The sequence below is a fragment of the Arvicola amphibius genome, chromosome 2, assembly GCF_903992535.2.
Source record: "Arvicola amphibius chromosome 2, mArvAmp1.2, whole genome shotgun sequence".
In the NCBI taxonomy this organism is placed as follows: Eukaryota; Metazoa; Chordata; class Mammalia; order Rodentia; family Cricetidae; genus Arvicola; species Arvicola amphibius.
In genome coordinates this window covers 187,687,699-187,712,455 of record NC_052048.2, presented here as the reverse complement: position 1 = coordinate 187,712,455, position 24,757 = coordinate 187,687,699, and the positions used below count along the sequence as shown (strand labels likewise).

Here is a 24,757-nt window from a genome sequence, read left to right as displayed (position 1 = left end):
TCTTTTGGTTTTGCTTAACAAATAATGTGTTTTGATTAGACTATTATAAGTAATTACATACTATTTCATCATAAAACATGAAGATATATGTTATTGTATAAAAGCATGCTAAAGTTTAAGTTACTTCATCAAGTTAGCAGAGCTAAACAAACCCCTGATTTAATAAAAACAAACAATAGAGATGTTTGTTTTTCATGATCCATTCTGGAATGTAGGCACACACTTCAGAGATGGTATAGCAACACTCCCATGTCATGAACCATGCCACCAATTCAAGACAGATAACTCCATCATCACCAAGTGTTCTGCTCAGACACCTTGTTTAGAATAGGCAAACCTTCCAGCCTATGGGCAAACACAAAATCAAACAGACAAACAGAAGAGGCAAATGAGAAGAAAGGCAATTCCTGATCTGGAAGCACACCTAGCAATTACACACATTGCCTCTCTTCACACAGCACCAGCTTAGAGAAAGAAATTATAAGTTCTGGACAGCTCATAGTTTGATTACTAAGAAAAAGAGGAGAAAGGACTAATGAAAGGGGCTGCCACTCATTTTGAGTTCTTATGGCACAGATTTCATTTATCACTTCACTTATCAGCATCTCTTTTAATCTATTAACATTATAACCTGACTAATACCTCCAGGTTTTATACCACTAATACTGGTTGGGTAATATTTACTAAATATTACAGTGAAGACTGGGGTGGGTAGGAACAGGAAAAGTCAGGCGATTTGTACATTTTGAAAGTTTATTTTTGAGATGTATAAATATTACATAAGCAATTGATTTTTAACTGTATATCATAAATGATGACTGCTCAGTCCCCACTTAATAACTTGTCAATACCCATCATCAGAGCCCCCAAGAAGCATTCTCCTGGACAACTGAGCAGTGTAGAAATCCGTGAAAAGCCCACCCAGCCCAGCACTCTGTCAGGAGCTCAGTGCTCTTGGCCTGCCACTGAACTCTGTAGCATAGAAGGTGACTGCTGGGCTCTGTGAATTCTCACTCAGGGAGGGTTACTCTCACTGTCTGAACAGAGCTTCCTTTTGCCCCAGGGCTACATCTCTAGAAATTAGGATAGATTCTTGGAGTTTCAACCATTTTAATTGAATCATTTACTATCAGCTGCTAAATCAACTCGGACCCTTTCTGGATCAAGCCTAGAAACCCGGTGGTAGACTTTCTCGATAGTCACAGCTCAACAAACATCAGGACCTTTATCTGTCGTGCCCCACAAATGCACACACCAATTTCCTTTCACCGTTCTCGTTCTCCGAGACCCCTCCCTCTTTTCCTTTTGTGCCACCTCTTCAAGCCAATCAACTCTCAGTGACAGCTTAGCTACGAGTGGTATCTTGTTCGGGTATCCTTGGTTAAATTATCTAATTTATGCTCACCATGTACATCCCAACGTGGCCTTCATTCAGGCACATCCCCCCTATACTTCAGCAGCCAGTGGAACAGTATGACGATTTCCCATTGCCTAGGAATGTAATGACCACATAAAATACACAAATGTCTCATACAATTCCTTAAGGAATGTGCTTTACTTCAAAATATTAGCCAAAAGATACAGTATTGACTAAAACACAGGCCCTCAGCATCAGGGTCAGGATGCCAGATACAGAATCACAAAATCAAATCCTTAGATCACTGGGAAATTTCTAACGCTTGCAACTAAACCACGAAGAGATGCTGTCAAGCTTTCCTAATGAAACTCCACTATTTGTAGAAACAGAAAATCTTCTTTGCTTTAGCTCTCAGTTTATGATGTGTGATAATGAGGAGGACAGAATGTCCCAGAGGGTAAGCCGCAGTAATAATCATGCTAACAGTGTGGACTCTCAGACTCTTCCTTGCATAGTAAGGAAAATAGAGCAGGGCAGCAACTGAATACGGAATGTAGAGCAGGAGAAAACAGATCATCAGCCGCATGGCACCCATGTGAGCCTCCACCTGGGGATTCCAAAAGCTGGTAGTGTTTCTCTTCATCTTCTGTATATGTCTTCTCAGGGAATGTATTAACAAGGAAGCAAAAGTCACATTGAGCACAAACTGTAACAGCGAGCTCAAGATCAAAGAGGCTGCTAAGCTGAAGATGCCCTCGCTGAGGTCAAATAATGTGTCATTTCTCCCCGTTATGTGTTCAGGAAAATGTGACATCTGTATGAGCATGAGATACAAGAGAGTGGTGACGGCAGAAATGAGAAGGCAGGCCAGCAGCAGCCCGGTGGTCTTCGCAGAGATTGTCCGTTTCAACAGAATAAACATTGGGTGTTGGAAATTAGTAATTTTCACGCAATACAAACTATTCAGCAAGGTCACTAGCCAGAGACTGTTGGAGTCCAGAAACTTCCAACATATTAGATAAAACATGGAAAAGTAGACTGACCTTAGAGCATTTGCAGTAAAGTAGAAAATGTTCAGTAGAAATAAGCCCAGAGTCAAGAATCTAGTGATGGCCAAACTCAACAAAATCCTGTCCGAAGAGGAGATTCTGTGGCTTTTGACCCAAGTCTTATAAATGACCACTATAATAAAGAGATTTGCAGTGATTCCTACAAAATTAAAAATAAGCGTGGCCGCAAACATAAATAAGTACAGCTTCCAAAGCATCTTTACTCACTGAAGCCTCAGTGTTTGTGGTACCGATGAGAACAAACTGAAATGTGGTGTAGGTAGGCACAGTGGTCAGCCTGCAGGAGGCTCCTTTTTTATTTTTCACCGCAGCAAATGAGCCCTTTCTGGTCTAAGAGGCAGCTGCTTTTACTGGGATGCAAATCTTTCAAGGATTAAATTACTATTTCTTCACTCCTTGTCTTATTTTCTTAGAAACGCCTAATTACAGACACGCTTAAGGGAATCTGGAATCTGTTCCTCCAAGAGCAGAAAGACCCAGACCAGAGTGTTCTGGCCCAAGACTATTGAAGTTTCTCAGCAGCTTTACTTCACAGAAACCACAGAACATTGTGGGATTCCTCCCCTCCCTCGCAGCCTGTCTGAACCAGTGTGTGTGTCCACGTGTGTTGAAACTGCAGCCATTTTCTCCAGCTGCATTCTGACCATGCCACTGCCACTCTTTGTCCCTTCACATCTGAGGTGATTTACTGAATTTAAGACAGTAAGTTCAAGGAGCCATCCCCTCCTTGAGACAAACTTTTTTTTAAGACAAGTTGAGGGGAGGGGCAAAGCAAAGAGAGGGAAACTTGCCATAATCTGTTCTGGGGTTCACCTAGGAAAAAGATCTGCTCTTTCATGTTTCCTTCATAAATCTGGATCTATGCTTATGTGTATGTAGTTACAATATGCCCCCATAGGCATACTCTGATGTAAAATCCAGGATAACTGTTTAAGCAATGTAACTTAGAAATTCACATTTAGGAATGCCATGTATCCTGATTATGTTCACAAAGTTAAAGAATTTTTCATGATACTGAACAATATTCTCACTGATTTAGTGACAATAAATAAATATTTATTCTTCTCTTTAAGTAATATTAAACATCAAAGTATATATACATATACTATAAATTTTAAAAGCATATATGCATCTTGAAAGGAACAAGCGTAGGGAGAAGAGAGAAGAGGAGGAAGGAGAGGAAGGACAAAAACATTTGTCCTTTTACACAGTCAAAAAAACAAAAAATCGGGAGGCAGAGGCAGGCGGATCTCTTTGAGTTCGAGACCAGCCTGGTCTACAAGAGCTAGCTCCAGGACAGGCTCTAAAGCTGCAGAGAAACCCTGTCTCGAAAAACCAAAAAAAAAAAAAATTATTTGGAATTAACTTCAGTAAAATGTCAATGAAACACAGGAATGGACCGGAACCTGGAATCCAAGAGTCTTGGTTTTCATGCTATTGTTTACAGTATCGCACGAAGCTTGTGGAAAGTGCTATCTTAAAAGGATTGATGTTGCTGCATAATTCATTGTTAGACATAATGACAGCCTTCACTTAATCCAGCACTTTGCAGAACACATTGTTCTAAAATGTTGGCAAACATTGTCTCAAGAATTTCTACTACTCTGTGCATGATGTTATCATCCATATTATAGGGCAAGGGAATAGCACAAAAATAATTCATCCAAGGACAAAAATAGGAAATTGAGAGAACCAGAAATCAAGTCCATATCTATAGGAAAGCAAATGCTTTTGCTCTTTGTCTCAAGTCCACAGCAGTTCTTTATTTATATAAACATAAAATTTAAGGTAAAACGAATATACAGACAGGTTATGCTTAAGTTAATGGTTTTTAAAATGCATCTCCATGTCTACAGAGTGAATGTTCTTAACATTAGCATTTCCCAAAGACTGTTGCACCTGTCCCAACAATTCTGTGGAGAGAGGTCTTCGGAAGCACGGCTTTTATCTCTAAGACAGGTAGAATCAGGGGCAAAGCAGGCAACACCTCTCCTATTGATGGCATGGACTGATAAATGGGAGAGTCATAGTGTTAAACCAGGCTGAAGAACCCCAGGTTCCAACCTACGCCCTCTGCTATTCTATGACACAAGTAGAGCGTCTTAGATCCAGGCTTCAAGTGACCGTAGACGTGAAAGCATCATCACAAATGTCTCCTTCAGCTTGTTGTTGCACAGAATGAGAATAAGTGAGTCCCCAACAAGGTATAACATTGTAATTACTACACCAATTATTCTGGCAATCTTAGTTGCGGGTAGGAAACGACTGAATGACAAAATTAGAAAGCAAAGAAGGTAACCTAGGAAGAGTAAAAGGAAGGAGAAGATAATTCTGATGGCTCTTTTGTGAGCCTCAGTACTCTGATCTCTGGAACCAATACTGTATTGCTGCATCTGCTGTGTGTGCTTCCCCAGAGAAAAGAGGAGCAGAAAGTAAGCAGCCAGGGAAACAATTAAGGGAGGAAGCTTCCACAGATTTACAAGAACATGCATCAGATCATATTCGTTTGTTTTCAGTCTGTAGTATTCAGTCATATTTGATGTGCCTCTGCTTCCACTGAGGACAGAATAGATTTTAAATTCATTCATCAGAGAAATGGTACAGACACAGGATAAGAGCAGTGCACCCCACAACATCCTAACAACCACCCTGGAAGCTCTCCATTTGAGCCAGAGGAATGTGGGGTGGGAGAAATTGGCTATTTTCAAGCAGTAGAAAACACCAAGACAGGAGAAGAGCCAAAGACTGAAGTGGTTTGTAAATGTCCACAAAACATCAATAAGTTGCATCAGTATCCCTGAGTCATGGATATGGTAAGAGAACAGTATTATAAGGCCATCAATAAAGATGATCCACAACAGAATGATTCTGAAGAGGGCCAAGCTGGTGATGATGAAATCAGACAAAGAAATTTTCTTGCTTTTAAACCAGTGACTGCCATTGACCAACCCAATGAAACCATTCATCAGATTTCCAAGAATAAACTCAGTGACAATCAGAACCAGGAACACCCCTTCAGTGAATCCCAACATATCAGAACTTAGGTCAACCTGCTCCTGGTTCTGTTCATGTATCTCATCTCCTTGTCAATTTCAAGTTATTTTTCTGAGATCTCCTCCTGTTACTTCACTGCATGATTTAGTCTGTCTTACAGCTTTGTGGATCTGCTCTGGTCCTCTTCACAGATGGCGTGCAGAATGTCATTTCTATGATCTTAACAAACCAGTTCCTTGTTAAAATGCAAATAGCAGCTGGTGTCACATGGACAAGGAAGGCATCTTAGTCATAAAGAATATGGAGGACTGAGGCTCAATTTCGGAGGGAGTGTGCATTGTGATTTGAATGCAAAACATCTCTGATCAGCTCATGTGTTTGAAAACAAGGTCCCCAGCTGGTGGCATTGTTTGGGAAGGTTATTGATGGAGGAGAGTCATCTGTCTATGTGTTACTTTCATTGGTTAATAAAGAAACTGCCTTGGCCCTTTAATAGGACAGAAAATTAGGTAGGCGGAGTAGACAGAACAGAATTCTGGGAGAAAGAAGGCAGACGCTTCAGGCAGTCGCCATGCTTCTCCTCTCCAAGACAGACACAGGTTAAGATCTCTCCTGGTAAGCGACCACCTCGTGGTGCTACACAGATTACTAAATATGGGTTAAGCAAGATATGAGAATTAGCCAATAAGAGGCTAGTACCAATGGGCCAGGCGGTTTTTAAATGTATACAGTTTCCGTGTAATTATTTTGGGTAAAGCTAGCCGGCGGCCAGGAGCTGGGAAGCGGCCTGCAGCTCCATCTACTGGTTATGGAAACCTTAGGAGGTGGAACCTAACAAGAGGAAGTGCATTGCTGTCACTAGAGGTGATTGGGATTTGATTCTGGCACCATTTTTTGTTCTCGGATTCCCATACAATATGATGGGCTGGCCTGCTGCACCCTCTGGAACTATAAGGCCCAAATATAAACCCTTTCTCCCATAAGGTATTTTTATCAGGGAATTTTATTACATTAACAACAAAAGGAACAACAGGAAAGTGGTGCTGGGAACCACCCAGAAAAAAAAAAAAAAAAGATGAATAGTAGCTAAGGGAAGCATAGAACTACCCAAAACGTAAGAGGTCTTGTTTCTCCACAAAGAGAACAGACAGAAACAGGGAAATGCCATAATTCTAGCACTCTGGAAGGAGGTTTAAGAGCATAAAGTTCAGTGTTACTGGTCTTAAATCAGTTCATTTATTAAAAATTCCTTAACCTCAACTTGTGAAAACATTGTCAAGTTTTGAATTTTGCAAGTTTTGTCAAAAATTAACTTTGCATAAAGATTCAATTTTCCTCCCTACCCCCAAACGAGTAACAAATTTTCCTGGCATCATATGTTGAATAACCTGTGCCACACACTACTTTTATTGGCTATTATCTCGACATAAGCATGATCAATTTCTGGACTCTATTATGTGTCATTACTTTGCTTTGTATCCACATCAACAGTATACTTCCTCACAGTACACACACACGCACACACACACACACACACAAACCTTAACTAGCAGAGCATGGCCTCTAGTTCATTCTCCGAGATGTTATTCTTGGGCACTTGCTTGTCAAACATCTTCAAAATCAGCTTGTTGTGTGTCCCCAAAGGATTTCTAAAAATTGATTTAAATTTCTTTCCAACTATAACGATGGCAATGTTTCCAATAAACATGTTGTCCCAGTGTCTTTTAATGTGTTTCAATTAAATGTCATTCTTCAAAGACTATTCTGATATTCTTACACAGCATCTTTTCAAAATTAACTTTCTTTGATGTTGTTTAGAACTTGACAGTTGGGTATTCCTTAATTTCCTGTAACCCTTATCTACAGTTATTTTCGACGTAATCACAGCATTTGTGGACCACTCTCTCTCCATGATCTTAACTCTCACAACAGTACTTGCTAGTGTTAGTTCAAGTATGTTGTTAAGAGTGCTCCTCTTTCCATAAAAAGGAACTTTAATGTTTAAACACATCTTTGGTACAAGGTATTTATTTGTAAGCCACAATGCCAAAATTGGTGCACCATTAAAAAACCCTTTGTTCTGTGGTTGCCCATGTTTTAGTTCATATTTTTAAGATGTTAGATTAAGTGGTTTTCTTTCTGCAAGCCCAATGCTAGGGACCGCATGAGGTCCCTGTTTCCCAAATCCATGTAGTCCTTAGCCTCCTTGTAACATACCACGCAGAAAAAAGACAGGGCTCTGCTACTGCAAGCACACAAAATAAAGGGCAAGTGAACCTGGCAAGACAGCCGCCACCAAGCTAGGAAGTCTTCTCCAGAATGATCATGCTGGTCCCTGAGTGCAGCCTTCCAGCTTCCAAAGCTAAAAGGCAAGGTCTGCTTTTCTCACTACCAATCCGTATTTTTTCCCGGCTGCCTGCGCAGACCAATAGACCTACCAACATAAAACAAACTATTCCTATTCTGCACTTAGGAAATCCTCCCAACTCAATTCTCTAATCTGCCATCTGCAAGGGAAATATAAAGACAATACTTTTGATTTTTAGCGACAAGGTTTCTCTGTGTAGCCTTGACTGTCCTGGAACTTGCTCTGTAGACCAAGCTGGCCTCAAAACATGAGATCCACCTGCTTCTGCCTCTCGAGAGCCAGGATTAAAGGTGTACACCATCTTATTCTTAACCTACCTACTCCCTTAGGAGGGCTACAAAGGTTCCTCACAAGGGACTATAAGAAAAATTTATCTTGACAAAAACAAGAACAAAAACAAAAAGCTTGCTTAGTCTGACTGCTAAGGTTTTGTATATTTTTCATGTCCCAATTCCCTCCCCAAATTTATAATGATCTGAGTTTAAATGGGAAAGACTATGGGATCACCGATGTCTTTCTTACTTCAACTTGCAGTGTAAGAATATAGATGTATATATAGCAAAGATGTAACCATTTATGTGAATGTAAGGGTAGATGTTTGTGAATTTGTACGGAATATATTCAAATGCACACAAACACAAGAGGTTTATTTGTATCTCCCAAAGAATTCAGAGATAGGCTGTCCAGGTGTGCTCTGGTGGTTTAATGGCATCATAGTCTTGACTTCTTCCATCTACCCTGAAGACTACTTCATGTTCTGGATGGCACCTGGAGATTCAGCCAGCATGTTCCCATTACAGAAAAGAAAGAAAAGGTCAAGGAATGAGAGTCTAAAGAAATACAAAAGACACATTTCCAACAGTTCATCTAAGAACTCTCCTAAAAGCTCTACCAAATGACTTTTGCACACAGCTTTTAGGAAATCCATAACCACAAAACCAAGGATGTAGTATTTGAGTTGTGAATACTGTCATTCCAAACAAATATCAGTTCTGTGAATACAGAAATAACGGATAATGAGTAGTGTATTAATGACATTTGTAGCCTTGAATTATCAGAGCCTGGAAAGGGAGCTGTCCTCCCAGGGTTATTTTCTATGTCCCTTGCCTTGTGTAACTGTAGACCTTCCAGCAGATGTCCACCCTCTCAAGTCTGTTCCAATGCAGAAACACAGTGGTACTGTCTACTACACACCTGACAGGAGGAAGCTCGAAACAGCATGGCTGCTTTTTCTCTTACAGCTACTTATTGTGTCAGTACTAGATGCCAGACAGGAACTGTCCTTTTTCTTGACTTTTTCATGTATGCATGTGTGTGGTGTACCCATGCTAGGGTGCACATGCCCATGTGTACATATGGGGCAAATCCACATTGGTTTCTTCCTCTATTGTTCCCCACCTTATTTTTTAAGATAACCCGAAGCTCATCAACTGGCCAGCAAAGCCCCAGGAGCCTCCTGTCTCTGCCTCCTGACACTGGAATTACATGCATGTACAACTGTACTGAGTTTGTTACATGGGTTCTGGGTATCTTAACAGCAAGCACTTCACCCACTGAGCCAGCTCCCCCAACCTTTTCTTGAGTATTTCTAAGCTACAGCAAGCACAGGATCGGACTGAAACTAGAGCATAAAATGTGTTGAATTTATCTGAATTACAATTGTTCCTCAAGCCCAAAGAGGGAAACATGAATTTCCCTGGAAGGGAAAACAGAAGACACCTCCTGGGTCAACTGGGAGCGGGGGTAGGGAAGGGGACATGAGGGGCTGGGCTGAGCAGGCTGGGGGGCAGGAGAGAGGTGGGGAGTGTGAAAGACATGTCTTGACAGAGGGGGCCAAGATGTTCTGAACATTGTTTTCATTTATGATTATGTCACGAGTATTATAATATACATTGTGCTCTTCGCAGCCGGCCTATGAGGTAGGTACAATGACCCATTTTACTCAAGAGAAAGAAGACAACTGAAAGCAGAGGAGATCAAGAAACTCGCGCTCCGCTGGTACAGGTGGATCTGAACTGTTGGACTGTACATAGCCTTTCCTCTGACAATTATTACTAAACATCACCTTTTTTTTTTCTTTTAAAACAACTCATAAGACAGAGAAAGTCGACATGGACATTTGTATAGCAAAATAAGACCCGGAGGTCTAAAACAAGCAAGTGATTGGAAAATTTTTAGAAATCAAAAAAAAAAAAAAAAAAAGATGCCTCCATAGTGTGGCTGCATGACATTGCCAGCCACAGAAGTCACCCACTATCATAGAATGTGAAGCGATGAGGAGACAAAGAGAGAAACTGAGACACGAGACCAAAGTTCGATTCTATTGGTGCCACCATTTTCTAAAAAGTGAGCCTGAAAAATTCCTGAGCATTCCTGACAATTTCAATGCTAGGTAAGTCAAGAGTAAAACCAGCAGACACCCTGAAGCTACTCGATCTGTAAGGAGACACCTGCTCAACACAAGGAAAGTGTGACTGTCCAGGTGAAGCCAGCGGAGGAGCTGGGACTTGTTTTCCTATAGGATCACCAAGAGAGTAAGAGACAGGTATTTCCTTCACTCCTAGGTCTCTCCCTAACTGAAAGCTACTAATTATCCCTCATATATTGGGAAGTTCACCGTACGGGACACGGCAGTTCAGCGGTGGGAGACTACAGCTACCCAAGGCCAGTGGAAGGCGAGCACTGAGCAGAAGCTAAATGCATCGCTCACATACCCAAGCTCAAACTCCACTGTGTGCCTTTGACTTTAACCTTCCTGTGTTTCTGAGCTTCATCTGTAAATGAGACTGCCGTGTTCTTCTTGGAAAGCAGTTACTTCAAACAATAAAGTATGTCTCACCCAGTACAGACTCATCCAGTGGGCTAAGACGTGTCCGTCATTACTGTGATTGCTGCCACTGTCTCAGAGGTTTCCCTGTGACTTACTAACCTGAGGGGCCACTGCTCCTTTGCTATGATTTGTCTTGCTGTCACTCCCACCAGTCTTCGCAGCATATAAAATGCAAATCCTGAAAGAAAGTAAGTAAAATGATCCGTCTCTCATTTCTATGCCGATGAGCAGCCAGTGCAGTACAATGTGCGACCCTGAGCCAGATGGAGACGAAGGGATAACTGAGTAGGGAGAAACTAATTCTAACAATTAAATGACCTCTTTTGGGAACAAGGAGAAACTTCTTGATAACTTTCTTACTGAATATTAAACTCAGCCTATTACCTGGTTGGCAACAATAACCAATCTCTCTAAATAGCCTCGCGAAAACAAATGTGTTTGGGGTCTGAGGTGTATGAGTTATCCTCCATTCTGAGAACTGTGACAGGGGTGAACAGGGTCTCACGCTGGCCAGTCTCTGAAGTGCAGCCTTCTGAGCCGTGTGCATGCTGTTACAGGTGAATGAAGACAAAGGACACAGCATTAGAAGACGCTGAAGAGCAGGGGGGTGCGGGCACGGCAGCACTGGCTACAGGGTGAGCAGGGCTACCTCTCCATGGTTTGGAAGCATGCATGGAAAGTATGAAGTAAGGAGCTAGACACAATACGCTAGAGACAATCAGTATTTGCTGCTTATCTTTCCAGCCCTGTAAAGCACATGTAGTCTCCTTACTTCTGAAAAATAACTACTTTTCAAAAATTGGATACTACCATACATGCCATTAGACATTTTTTCTCCTACCTTTCGTCTTTCCATTTAACATGGAATAAAATCCCAAATCAAACTCACTAGTAAGTTTTCTGTAGATTTATGCCCTGATACATAATCACATAATACATAATCACACTAAAAAGGGAACTTAGAAGACCCCAAACTTGAATTACAAGTCTCTACAGCCTTAGGGCTGTTAGGTTCTACAGGTTTACTCTGTGCCTGGTCCAGCCTGGGAGCAGTGGAGTTTTTCAGCAGATGGGGCAGTGTGGGATTACGGTCCAGCAAACCTGACTGGTTTGGGATTGGCCAAAATCACTAGGAAGGCAGAGGAGTCAGCGTGAGTGCCGGTGACGTCAGAGACCGGACGGCGGGTGGTCTCAGGCTCGCGGAGCCGACCTGCAGGATGCACTGCACTACTTCAGCGTCTGAGACTCGGGAACAGCTTGGTGTGGGGTTTGCTCTTACACAAGATCAAGTTTTTTCCACTTTCACCTTATTTCGTTGCTGCTGTTTTGTTTTTTGGTTTTTTTTTTTTTTGCGACAGAGTTTCTCAGTAGCTATGGAGCCTGTCCTGGGATTCTCTCTGTACAGACCAGGCTGGCCTTGAACTCAGAGATCTACCTGCCACTGACTCCCAAGTGCTGAGATTAAAGGCTTGCATCACCAACACCCAGCTGCTTTCACCTTGTTTAAATTTTACTCAGAAATACACATAACCCCTCACAAAGTTTAGAATTATAAAAACTGCTTTGCTGAAAAAGGCATGACAGCTGCTTAAAACAGACAACTGTGCCACCAGATTCAACACGTGGACACATAAAGATCTAGTATGTTGACCAATGATCCCACTAGCAGAACAAGTAGGCAGATGGAAAGGACAGCAATCTTCTACTGTCCCTGGGTAAGGAGAGAGTAAAGCTAAGGAACAACTCCATCCTTCAAACAAACTGCACTGTCAGAAAGGCTGTTCATGTATGCAGGAAACACTTCAGTAAGCCCAGAGTCCACAACACAGTACATGAATACTGAACTTCTTACTGTCTAACGATCTAAGCTACAGTTGCCACCAACTCTCAAGGCAAGTAAGGAATACACAGGCGGGGAGCAGTGTGGAACAGAAAGAGGAACAAAGAAACAGATTGAGCAGTAGACAATCTCTGGAAAGCTGCAGGCTCACTATTGTACAAATTTTAAAAGAAAAAAATATAAAAACTCAGTTTGCATAATCTTTATTGGCAAATCCCTAGTAAACTTAAAATAAAATAGCTGTACATACTCTGTAGGGAGGCAAACCAAAGGTATTAAAGGGATCCCCGAAGTAGGTGTAGCTCAGTGGGAGGGGGCCTGCCTAACTTGAGACTGTAGGTTTGATTCCCAGTACCACAAAAATGACCCAAATCTTCACCCTCAAGAAAGAGACTAAAGGAACTAGAGTAACTGGAGAGGAACTGTGTCACTCTGGTCCTCAGGGCTGATAAGAGATCTGATAAACAGTACAGAGAAATGACCAGTAAACAAGATATGCAGATGGGGTCTCCTAAAGCAGTTCAGATGCCACACTAACTGTGGCTTCTACTGAGTGGCTCTTCAGTGCCAACACGAGTACGGGTGCAGGTACAAAGGGCAAAGTCAGTACTTGCCATCAAGTCTACCAAGTCAAGAACAACAGCATTTACAACTTTGCGACAGACTCCTGACACACGAGGCTAAAAAGTAACCAGTGGCTGAAATGCCACAGTGCAAGTGTGAAGCAGAAAAGAAGGCCTTCCAAACACGCGTGTGCCTTGGCCACAGCACACATGGTGGAGCCTGAGAGGTCACTACTTTGTACACTTGTATAAAGCAATCACTCCTTAAAAAAAAATAAAAGGCAGCCGGGCAGTGGTGGCGCACGCCTTTAATCCCAGCACTCGGGAGGCAGAGGCAGGCCGATCTCTGTGAGTTCAAGGCCAGCCTGGTCTACAAGAGCTAGTTCCAGGACAGGCTCTAAAAAAGCTGCAGAGAAACCCTGTCTCGAAAAACCAAAAAAGAAAAAAAAAAAAGAGAAAAGAAAAGGCTTATTTCACACACAAAAGCAGACATGTCAGTCAGGAAAAATATGACTCATTTTATATAAAACTTTTTAATCTTTATGTTCAAACTATAGACTATACATGATTTGGAAAGGAGACTGTACCAAACAATGATCAAAGAAGAATCATCCGCTCTATGCCTTTTCTTTCATCTGGTCACTCAGAAATATAATGTTATCTGGAAAGAAACAAAAGCGTAAGAGTTAGTTTCACCATACTGTCTCCATTTCATTTGATAATCCCCCTCCCATACATCCTTTAGAGGTATTATAAAATTTCAAAATACTAAGTGACTTTTGTTGTGCTCATGAGAGGCACACAACAGGGGCATAAAATAAATAAATAACTACAACAGGCTGAAGCTGTTTGTCCAACAATTCATTCTTCATTATAGGATGGGACCATTAAGGTCTCCCCAACATACTTTCTACAAATGAGGTGAACATCTACAGATGCAGTAGAGACTAGTTCGCACACCCATAAACAAGAAGACATCCCACACGCTACATGCTACAAACATGCAGCAAAGATTACGCCCATGGCCACCTAGCAACTGCAAGTTTACTTGCTATTAAGAAGATAAAATTATTTTAAATTCTAAAAATGAATTTCATCTACTGATTTTTTTTGGAAAGGCTTTAAGTATTACAAAATAAAGCATTTTTATCCAAAACCAAACTAATAAAATTGGACAATGTGATGATTATTCCAAAGAAAATTAGCTAAAAAACAAGCAAAGATAAATAGGTTACGGAGCATTTCTTGGATAACGCCAAACATTTTAGACCCTCGGTAACTATAAAACCATGTAAAGACAGTTATTGCAACCGTCGCCTCATGACTGCACAGGACAGGTGACTTGAAGGAATACAATGGAAGTCACTACCAAAGCCAAGAGTGCCATCTACTGGTGTGCTTCTGTTTTTTGTTTTAAAGTTCAAGTATGGTCCCTAGGTGAAAAGGGGTGGTGGCACACACCTTTGTTCCCAGGACTTGGGAGGCAGAGGCAGGCGGATCTCTGTGAGTTCGAGACCAGCCTGGTCTACAGAGTGAGTTCCAGGACAGGCTCCAAAGCAACAGAGAAACCCTGTTTTGAAAAGCAAACAAACAAAACAAAAAATGCTACAATAGTCTCAACACTGGGTGAGATAACAGTATTACAATTAAAAAAAAACAAACCACTATTTCTTTCATGGATACTAGTTAAAATTTACAAATAAAATAGAGGTATTCTTTCATGGATACTAGTTAAAATTTACAAATAAAATAGAGGAAAAGCAGCCGTGTGAGCTAATGAGGCTGAGGTTGTCTTGTTTTGTTATTCTATTCACACACCATACAACCAGACAATTTTAATATCACTTAATTATAGCACATCTCAGTAGCTCATAAACACTGAAGAATTACAGTAATATTTTTACTCCTATCTATAAAAAATGAGTTTCTTGCTGGGCGGTGGTGGTGCACTCGGGAGGCAGAAGCAGGCGGATCTCTGTGAGTTTGAGGCCAGCCTGAACTACAGAGCAAGTTCCAGGACAGATTCCAAAGTAGTACAGAGAAACCCTGTCTTGAAAAACCAAAAAAGAAAAAGTGGTTTCTTGGTGTTTATATCAATAAAAACAGAATAACTAAACTGAAGTTTAACTCATAATTTTAGCCACTTATTCAAAAATAAAAATATCTCATTAAAAGATGTATTTTAATAACATGTTAATTTGCATTTTAACATTAAAATTTGTCAAAACAAATACTAATGAAAAACTTACTTTTTTAATTAAATGATCGGAGTCAAACTGATAAGTTATCTAGACTTCAATAATCTACATATAATTTTATACAAAAACATTTTTCACATTAACTTACAGATATATAAACAGCTGTATCGTTTCCAAAGTTCTTCTAAAACTTTCCGAAGTCTGACCTCTCCACACTGCACTTCAATCTCAACCTTTATCTCTATGCGGTCACGTTGTTTTATATTTTGTTTAAAAACAACAAACATTTTTAAATTTCAAATGAAGTTGCTTCACTTCAAGTTTCAAAGTTTTATATAAATCACAAGTTCCTAACATCACATTTCTGCAACTGCCTTGGCACATGCCTATTCTTATGTGTCTTTAAAGGACACTAAGATTAAATTCTTCCAAGGCTTAGCAGCATGTACTCGAATGAGCAACTCGATTTTATACTCAAAGTTCCTTCTGAACTAAACATGTGAGTATAGAGAAAGATTCTGAGAAGAATAAATAAATGTAGACAGCCTCAGCAAACAGTAAAGTAAGAATCACAAAGGTCCTCTGGTGAGATCCCTGCAGCACTGACAACACAGGTACTCACAGCCCCAGCGAATGCTGCTGATAGCACGCCGAGCTTTCCATGAGCACAGACAGGAAAGCCATCTACCACTGCTTACCAGCTATGATCGTCGTTGCCTGCCGCCTCACGTTATTTTTATCCATGTATTCACCATAGTCCACTTTCCCTTCCACAAATATGCGAGCCCTGATATAAAAACAAACAGTCATTAGTCTAAGAGTCTAGTTCTGCCTCACAGAGGATCAGGACACGGGTGACAAGTGCACGCTGAAGATGACACAATGGCTTTCCTGACCGTCTCCAGTCTCAAGAGCACTAATACACACAGTGCACAACAGAGTTAAGAAGACAATGTTGCCACGCGGTGGTGGCGCACGCCTTTAATCCCAGCACTCGGGAGGCAGAGGCAGGCGGATCTCTGTGAGTTTGAGGCCAGCCTGGTCTACAGAGGGAGTTCCAGGGCAGCCAGGACTGTGAGAGAAACCCTGTCTCAAAACAAAACAAAAACAAACAAACAGAAAAAAGGATAACACTACCCAGGTATGGAAGGTAGTATTTACCTATAATCTAGTATACAGGAATCCAAAACCAGAGGCCCAGGCAACTCAGTGAGATCCTGCCTCAAATTTAAAACTTTATATATGAAGTACAGGAGCTGTGACTGCAATAAAGCAGTCACTGAGCATATGCAAGGCCCTGAGTTCAATTCCTAGTAATATTAATTCTCTCTCTCCCCCTCCCTCCCTCCCCCTCTCCCCGTCTCTCTCTCTCTCTCTCTCTCTCTCTCTCTCACACACACACACATACACACCATAAATGATACTGTTGACATTTTCCTTCCAATTTCCTGTGTGTTTATGTATATCTTCACACGTTCATGCACACATGAAGAAAAGGTGTGCAATTACTAAAAGAAATTAAAATTCTAGTCACTACTGAAATTATTTCACATGAACTATTTTAGATCCACAACTAAGTACATTCCTAAACATAAGAAGTACATCCATACAAACATTCTTTTGTCATTCTATGCTTTCAGAAAAAAATACTTTTAATACATAATCAACCCAGGCATTCCAAATGGAAATTACTAAGTCTAAAGAAAATTATCAAATATAACTACTGTGAATACCACCATAATAACTCAGTAATCAAACAGCAAATACTCAGGTTCTCTAAAGACTTCCTGTGGTTACTCAGAGGTCAGATGTGACCTCCATGATCCCCGGTCACAGTGGCACAGGATCTCCTAGAGACGTGCTGTGGAGGCTTTGCAAAAGGACATGCTGCGGTAGCACCAACTGCATTGCCATCTGGCCTCATCTACTTCTATTTATTACAGACGCATGTAACATGTCTGCAGGCTAAAAACTACAGAGACTTTCCACGAACATGATATTAAGGAATGAATACATGTTAATGTCAGTACTTAGGAACAGTCAGACAAGAGAACATTCGCTATCAACTCTTCGGGCCATTCAATCCAGAAGACCCTTTCTTTAACTTACCCCTTTTTCACGTACTGATAGGCCACATCTCGGAGGCCTGGTCGAAACACTGATATTCTGTGCCACGTTGTCTTCTGACTGACGTCACCTAAACCACCAGGTATAGGAAATGGGGTTACAGATTCCAGCAGATAACACAAATGCCAACAACACAGAACATGTCTTGAGAAGACAAGCTTATAGTTTCTAAAAGAAAGAACTAATAAAGACTGACTTTACCTAAGAGTAACATTTCTAATGTTAGATAAGAAGTAATGTTTATTTACTGTTGATAAAATAAAAACTACAGTCTTTTATACTCACCCATTTGGTAGGCTTCACTCTCCCCTGACCGCCACATCTCATTTGTTGCCATGGAAAATATCGTGACTGGGTTTTTTCCTTCCACCTGTCTCATGACAGGGTCCTGCCCGACTCGCCCAAGTAGCTGGACACGGTTCAGAGCTGAAATACAAAGCGGAGAGGAAATGAAGCCAAGACCCTGCTGGTGACTGCACGTTTACACTCCCTTCCCGTGGGACAGCACCTGGAGGTGAGCCTTGCATAAGTAATTAGGGTGGATGAGGGTATGAAGGTAAAGCCTCCAAGACGAAATTAGTGTCCCTATAAGGGAAGAGAGAAACCGTTAACAGCCACCACCCCATCACCACCACATAAAAACAAGAGAGGGCAACTATCCTCAAACCAGCAAGTGGGGCCTGATGGCAACCTAACCAGGCTGAAAGTCTAGTCTTGGCCTTCTAGCCTGCAGAGTTCTAAGAAATAACTCTCTATTGCTTAAGTCATCTGGTCTATTCATTAGAGTAGCCAGGATAGTCACACAGAATAAACCCACACCTGAAATTGACAGAAATGCCCAGAGAATGAACAACTACAAATACTGCTTCAGCTTCAACCTCTGCATTATGAAAAACACAAACTGTTGAAGATCAACAAGTTTAAAAGGAAAATACAGGAAGACAGGGAGGGGAGAAAGGGTTGACAAGAGAGAAAACAGAAAGCAGCTGCACAAAACAAATTTTAAGCTCTTTATCTTGAACTAAAAGAACAAATCTGGGATTTAAGAAAATCTCTACTATAAAAAGAAGTATTTCTGCGAAAGTATCCTCCGCATCCCATGTAACACAGCCGTGAAGGACTGAGCAGGACAGTGGCGGCAGGAGGGGGTGGCATCTGGACTGTAAGCTCTATTTATACTAGGTCCTCACAGACAGAGGCGCAGGGGTAAGATGGACCACAGATATAACAGGCGGCACAGTGAAAGACAGCACACAGTTCTACAGCACTGAGAGAGCATTAGCAGTGCAGTCTGAACAACACGATAAGCTTAGAAATCTGTTACTTACATCGTTCAAGCACCAAACTGCTGGCCACTTCAGACTCATGCCTTACAAACTGACGAAACACCTAACGGGGAACAAGTAATGCAGCTTTAAAATTTTTAGTCAAGAAAAAAATCAACAGAAGACCTACTCATATTAATTCACCATTTAATCAGTAGTTCCTACACGTTCCAGGAAAGGACAGCAAAGGAGAATGAAGGATAAAGGAGAACAGAAAGAAACCAGTGCTTTCTAATGAATGTAGTCATAAATCAATCAAGTAAACATAAAAAAAAAATTATCAAACAAGTTTTAGAATACAGTCACTGTATTAAGTCCCTCTCGATTGTGGATACTGAGAAACTGGCTAAATGACAACAAAACAATACATCCACTGCACTTTTCGTGTGTCTTTCTGACACTGCAATAGGCACTGTGGATAAAACTTAGAAGGTCTACAATGAAATTGTTTTTCCTGATTGGTTGATCAAAATTCATAAGGATAGGACATCTCGGATGACTGGCCTAGAGGTTTCATGAGCAAAAATGATAACACTGATTTCTCGAGGCTGCTGCAAAAGATCAACAGCTTCTATAGTGAGCCTGGTCCAGTGGAATACTTTATTCTTTCAGCACAACAAAGAAAAACAAAACAAAATAAAATTTTTTAAAAAAAGGGAGAAAAGAAAAGAAGTAAAAAAGTTCAAAGATATGGCTATGAAGTCAGTTACCGATAAAGGATATTCATAATCAAAAAATAGCATCACTTAATATGCTAAGAGAATTACCTATTAGCAGTTAATCCTAAACTATCAATTCAATGTCAAATTATCCTACCTTGGAACAAAGGAAAATTAAGCTCAGAGAGTACACCACCTGTCCAGGACACTAGGAATTAAGTGGTAATTTATGACTTAGAACTCAGGGCTGTCTGACACCAAGGTTGTTTTTCCAACTTTCCCTCTGCTGCTATCTTAAAGACAGTCTGTTCTACCATAAAGGTAAGAAAAGTACACATCAGCACACTCAAGAGTTCAGAGTAAGCCTTTAATCCCAGCACTCGGGAGGCAGAGGCAGGCGGATCTCTGAGTTCGAGGCCAGCCTGGTCTACAAGAGCTAGTTCCAGGACAGGCTCTAGAAACTACAGGGAAACCCTGTCTCGTAAAACCAAAAGAGTTCAGAGAGCTAGACACATTGAAAGACAGAAACATTTCCCTAGTGGATCTGCCACACAGGAGAGAAAGGGGTTGGCAGGCCAAAGAATTCTCTTCTTAGAACAAACAACAGGAAGAAAATGAACTTATTCAGAACACTGGCTAGCTAGAAGTTAACAGGACTCCCAGCCACTTCAGGCAGTAGGCAGATGGTGATGCCGCCCGTTCTGAAGCTCTCATCCTGTGAGTGAGCCTCTCTGAAGGCAGTTCTCTGGCATATCACTGCTACCACTTACGAAGGGTCATCTCAACTGGTTGTGCTCAGGCCTGTGAGGGCTGTTGTGTACATAATTTCGTTATGCAATCTTCCCATGCGAATAAGGGCAGAGACCGGCTGCAGCTCTGAGGTATCGGGTTACCACACTATGATTTCTAGACCTAGCTTTTAAAACATTCCCTGTTGGGGACCTGTTTCCTTCCCTGGTCTTTTAATAATGACTGTCTCGCTCCATAGCACTCAACTCCACATCCATTCCTGGAGTGACCTTGACTATATAACACTATTTATTACTCAGGGTGGATACAAGAATAAGATGTTTCTCCAAATACAGAATCAAACTGCTAATCAGTTCCTATGTCATCATCACAGAAAATACTAATCTGAGAGATCAGAAAAGCCAGAGCTCATTGTGTGTTACAGAGTAACAATATGCCTCATTTTAGGCACACACACCAATCACAACTCAGTAGAAAAGCAGAAACAGGAAAAGGTGCAAACTGTTACTTTGTATTTGGTTTCAAGATAATAATATACTATAATTTCATTTAAAAAAACTAAAAGCATGTGTAGATTAAAGTAGGGACCGAGGCTAGGTCAAGTAGAGAGTAAGACAGAGATGACAACAGGTTTTTATAAGAATTTGACTTAGTCTTCACGTAGATTTTACATTAGAATTTACAACTTGGTACCCACATGCCACAATGAGGAAGAATGGCAATGAAAGCCTGCTGAAGACTGACCAGAGCAGAGGACACCCAACTAGATTGCAGAATGGCATTTGTGGCTAGTAGAGGTGGGAGCGGGGAGGAGAAGGGACAGAAGGTCAGAAAAGAGACCAGAGCCATATGGAAAATTGACAACAACAGCAACAAAGCCAGTTATGGTGGTGCACGCCTGAATTACCAGGACTGGGAAAGTAGAGGCAGGTATATGAGACGCTATCTCAAAATAAATAAATAAAAACTTTAAATAACTAAATGCATATACTGACATAAACACAAGTAACAAACATTTATTAAACTAATGATTCATATTACATATGTGAATACATTTTAAAATCCTTTTTGATTCAGTAAACATTATGAGCAATACACACACACACACACACACACACACACACACACACACACCACACACTCCATCCTGAACCTTTCCCACCAAATAAACACATATAAGATGATGGGTAGGACTTAAGACTCTTTTGCTTATGTATCCGAAAGCAAAATCAGTGGTTACGGACGATGAAAACACAGCCAGCCAAGCACTAACTAACGTAGAATGTAAAAAAATGACTACCTGTAACACAGGTCTTCGAAACATGGCTTCAGTTTTTCTTATACTCTAACCTTTAGCTTTTTCCTGGAGAAGAAAAAAAAGAGTGAGAGAGAGAGAGAGAGAGAGAAAGAGAGGGAGGGAGGGAGGGAGGGAGGGAGGGAGGGAGGGAGGGAGGGAGGAGATAAATCGAACGCTAGAGTACTCTTCAAGAACACATGTTCGCTAGTCCTAGATTCTAAGTGCATTCGATTGCATGTGCACCTGGTTTGCAATCACATCTTTTTGCACATTTAGGCATTTCCTCTTCTAAAAACAAGAACAGAACGAGACAAAAGAAGCTGTGTAGTTTGGGGTCTCAACTAACTGCTCTGTCCAATAACCAGCAGAGGGGAAGAAAAGAAAAACCTGTTATTCTCACTTCCAAGCCATTGTCTGTTAAAATTTCTTTAAAATACAAGTTCTCTTAAGAGACGTTTTTCTAAAATGTGTTCAGTTATTCTAAGTCCCTAAAACTATCTCTGGGAAACAGTAAGGGCTCAATAAACACTGCTATTAACGGACTCAAATACAAAAGTCGTTACAGCAAAAAACTCAAGTGTCTCTGCTCCCGGTAGCGCAGCGTATGCCCGCACCCCGCCCCCAGCCTCGCCACGGGGAGAAGCTGGTGCCTTTTCCTTCAGTTGGCGCTCGCAGACAACACGGGCAGCAGAGGGGACACTCGGCCTCCCGCAAGGAACCGCACACCCCCTCCCGACTCCCGCACGAGCGCGTGCACTCGGCACACACAACTCTGCCTCTAGCTGCCCCCTTCCCTCACCTGACACGCAACACCCGACCGCAACCCGGCCACGGGCCCGCTTCCGGCGCACAGAGCCCGCAGAGCTCCCGATAGGCAAGGGAGAACAGGAAAGCGATGGTGTGCGCCGTTGAAATGCTGCCGGCTGATACCGAGGGAAACACGACCCCTCAACTTAGAAGTTCCTGGAACTTCTTGCCAGACGGAAGTGGGTGGGTCAACAACGCTCCTGGCGTAGGGTTTTTTGTTTTGTTTTTTTTTTCTTCCCTGAATGATTTCCACCCTCAGGGGTTTAGAATAACTGAACAAATTTTAAAAACTTATATTTTAAAGAAATTTTAGCGGACAATGGATTGGAAGTGCGAATAACAGGTTTTCTTTCTTTTTCTGCCGTTTATTGGACAGAGCAGTGCCCTGGCACGGGCTAACCAAACTCTCTGCCCCTGAACTGTATTCCCAGCCCCGAAGTGAAATTATTTGATGATGTTCCCAGCCTGAGACAGGGAGCAAGGTAGGTGAAATAAAACATAGTTCAACCGCTGGAGGAGCTAAAACCGACCCAAATTACCTAATGCAGTAAGAAAGACTGGAGAATTAGGAAAAAAGGGGGCTAAAATCGTACAATTGAAGGGGTTAAAAACTAGGTGGTCTGGAAACGTTAATATGTTAAGTCAAAATTAATTCAAGAAATACGTGAGGAGCAAATTTTTTTTTGTTTTTTTTGTTTTTTTTTTTGTTTTTGTTTTTCGAGACAGGGTTTCCCTGTAGTTTCTAGAGCCTGTCCTGGAACTAGCTCTTGTAGACCAGGCTGGCCTCGAACTCACAGAGATCCGCCTGCCTCTGCCTCCCGAGTGCTGGGATTAAGGGCGTGTGCCACCACCGCCCGGCTAGGAGCAAAATATTTAACATTTTTATTAAATGCAGGTTCCGAGGCACAAAGAAAGTGGACCTTTGTATTGCATGGTTTTATGTACTTTTCTTTTCCAAAACATTAAAAGTTGATGGAACTTCAAAACATTTTAAAGTAGTATTAAAATTCACAACATTGCTTTACTTTAAAGCAAAGTGTAATTAAGACTTTACTTTTAAGCCTTAGTAGAAAGAAACTGATTGGTATTTTTGGAATGTACTTTTTGTATTTTGTGTTTCAGCCTGGCTGTCCTGAAACTCACTATGTAGCCAGTCCAAGCTGTCCCCTAACTCACAGAGATCTCACTGCCTCTGCCTCCCTAGTGCTGCCTTAAAAGCGTGTGCCACCACACCCAGCACTGAGTGAGTCTTAAATAGTTTCAGTTAACTTAAGCTTATTAATCTTGTCTTTGGTATTCTATTCACAGTAAAAAATTTTTACTTTTAACATTTCCAAAATACCACATTGAGGCATTATTTATTCTGATTGCTGAGTTTCTTCCACTCCTTTAAATCCTTCATTGTTTACCTTAATCCTGGCCTTGTAAGGCAACACACATATTGAGTCCTACAGGTTAAAGAACCCAAGGCAGCATAGATGTGGGGCTCCATAATCTATGCCTAGTTTTTTTTTTATCCTTGTCCAATATGAGAAGGAAGGGCTCGCTAGGTCATTCAAACACACACATTGTCTCCCTAGGTCCCATTCTTGCTGTGGTAGTTTGAAAGAAAATGCCCTGCAAAGGGAGTGGCACTATTAGGAAGTGTGGCCTTGCTGAAGGAAGCTTGTCACTGAGGGTGGGCCTTGAGGTCTCCTACGCTCAGGCTATACCCAGTGTCTCAGACCACTTCCTATTGCCATTGATCAAGATGTTCAGGACACTTGGCTACTTCTCCAAGAGCTTCTATAGGAGCTGTCGTGGTTATGACATCTCTTCACAACAACAGAAACCCCAGCTAAAACAGTTGCCCCTTTAAGACATAAGAAAAATCTGAACTATTTAGTTGCCCCTTTAAGACATAAGAAAAAAAATCTGAACTATTTAACATGATTTTCAGCTTAATTTTAACCTGTTCTGAAGTCTGGCTCACTAATGGTATGTTTATAAATGTTTACTCCCTCCCCATATTTACACCGTTGCAAAGTTGATTTCCTGACATAACAAGGTACAGTATTGGAGCCTTGCACTGCTATTTGATAACAACACACTCCACCTACTACATTACTTCCATGACTTCCAATGGCTTCCTCTTTAAAATCCTGCTTCTTTCTGGACAAGGCAAAGGAAAAACTAGATTTATCTTTGCCTCCAGAGTGAAATTCCCTGCCCCTATTGCAAGCTTTGTTTTAATGGTGCCTGACTTGAACTTTGGGGTATTCATAATTCTTTTTTCCAGGTTACACACCCTTTCTTGTGTGTGAAGAATGTAGCAAACGTTGTTTAAAGAAAAATGTAGGTATTTCCCTGAAAATTGGGGGCACCCCTGGGCAAACACTTAAAACTGTATAAATAGCACCTGAATGAATGGGCTGCCTTGGCTGAGCCATTTCTACGCAGATAGGAGATGCCACATTCTCTTTGATGCTTGGCTGGAAAAAGTTGCAAGTGCTGATCCTTCATTTATTTTTTTCCTTTTTGACAAAAATTGTATTATATTTGTAGTTGTACAGTTTCAGGGAGGAACAGTAAG

The 24,757-nt window shown here is 41.3% G+C and overlaps 3 protein-coding genes across 3 annotated transcripts; all 3 read right to left on the bottom strand.

Annotated features, from left to right (window-relative positions):
- Positions 1-1,730: 1,730 nt before the first annotated feature.
- Tas2r4 (taste 2 receptor member 4) lies at positions 1,731-2,624 on the bottom strand. Its single transcript, XM_038317869.1, has one exon. The coding sequence runs from the start codon at positions 2,622-2,624 to the stop codon at positions 1,731-1,733; it is 894 nt and encodes a 297-aa protein (XP_038173797.1).
- A 1,835-nt stretch (positions 2,625-4,459) lies between these two features.
- Tas2r3 (taste 2 receptor member 3) lies at positions 4,460-5,506 on the bottom strand. Its single transcript, XM_038319409.1, is given in 2 exon segments — positions 4,460-4,559; positions 4,561-5,506. Coding segments are annotated over 2 exon segments (999 nt in total). The 5' UTR covers positions 5,460-5,506.
- Positions 5,507-13,536: 8,030 nt separating this feature from the next.
- Ssbp1 (single stranded DNA binding protein 1) lies at positions 13,537-22,274 on the bottom strand. The gene is made up of 7 exons (XM_038319089.1): positions 22,178-22,274; positions 21,382-21,444; positions 18,676-18,736; positions 17,633-17,773; positions 17,330-17,417; positions 15,919-16,007; positions 13,537-13,683 (listed from the first exon to the last, which is right to left on the bottom strand). Exons 2-7 carry the CDS (start codon positions 21,403-21,405, stop codon positions 13,640-13,642), a joined length of 447 nt encoding a protein of 148 aa, XP_038175017.1. The 5' UTR covers positions 21,406-21,444; positions 22,178-22,274; the 3' UTR covers positions 13,537-13,639.
- Between the last annotated feature and the right edge of the window lie 2,483 nt (positions 22,275-24,757).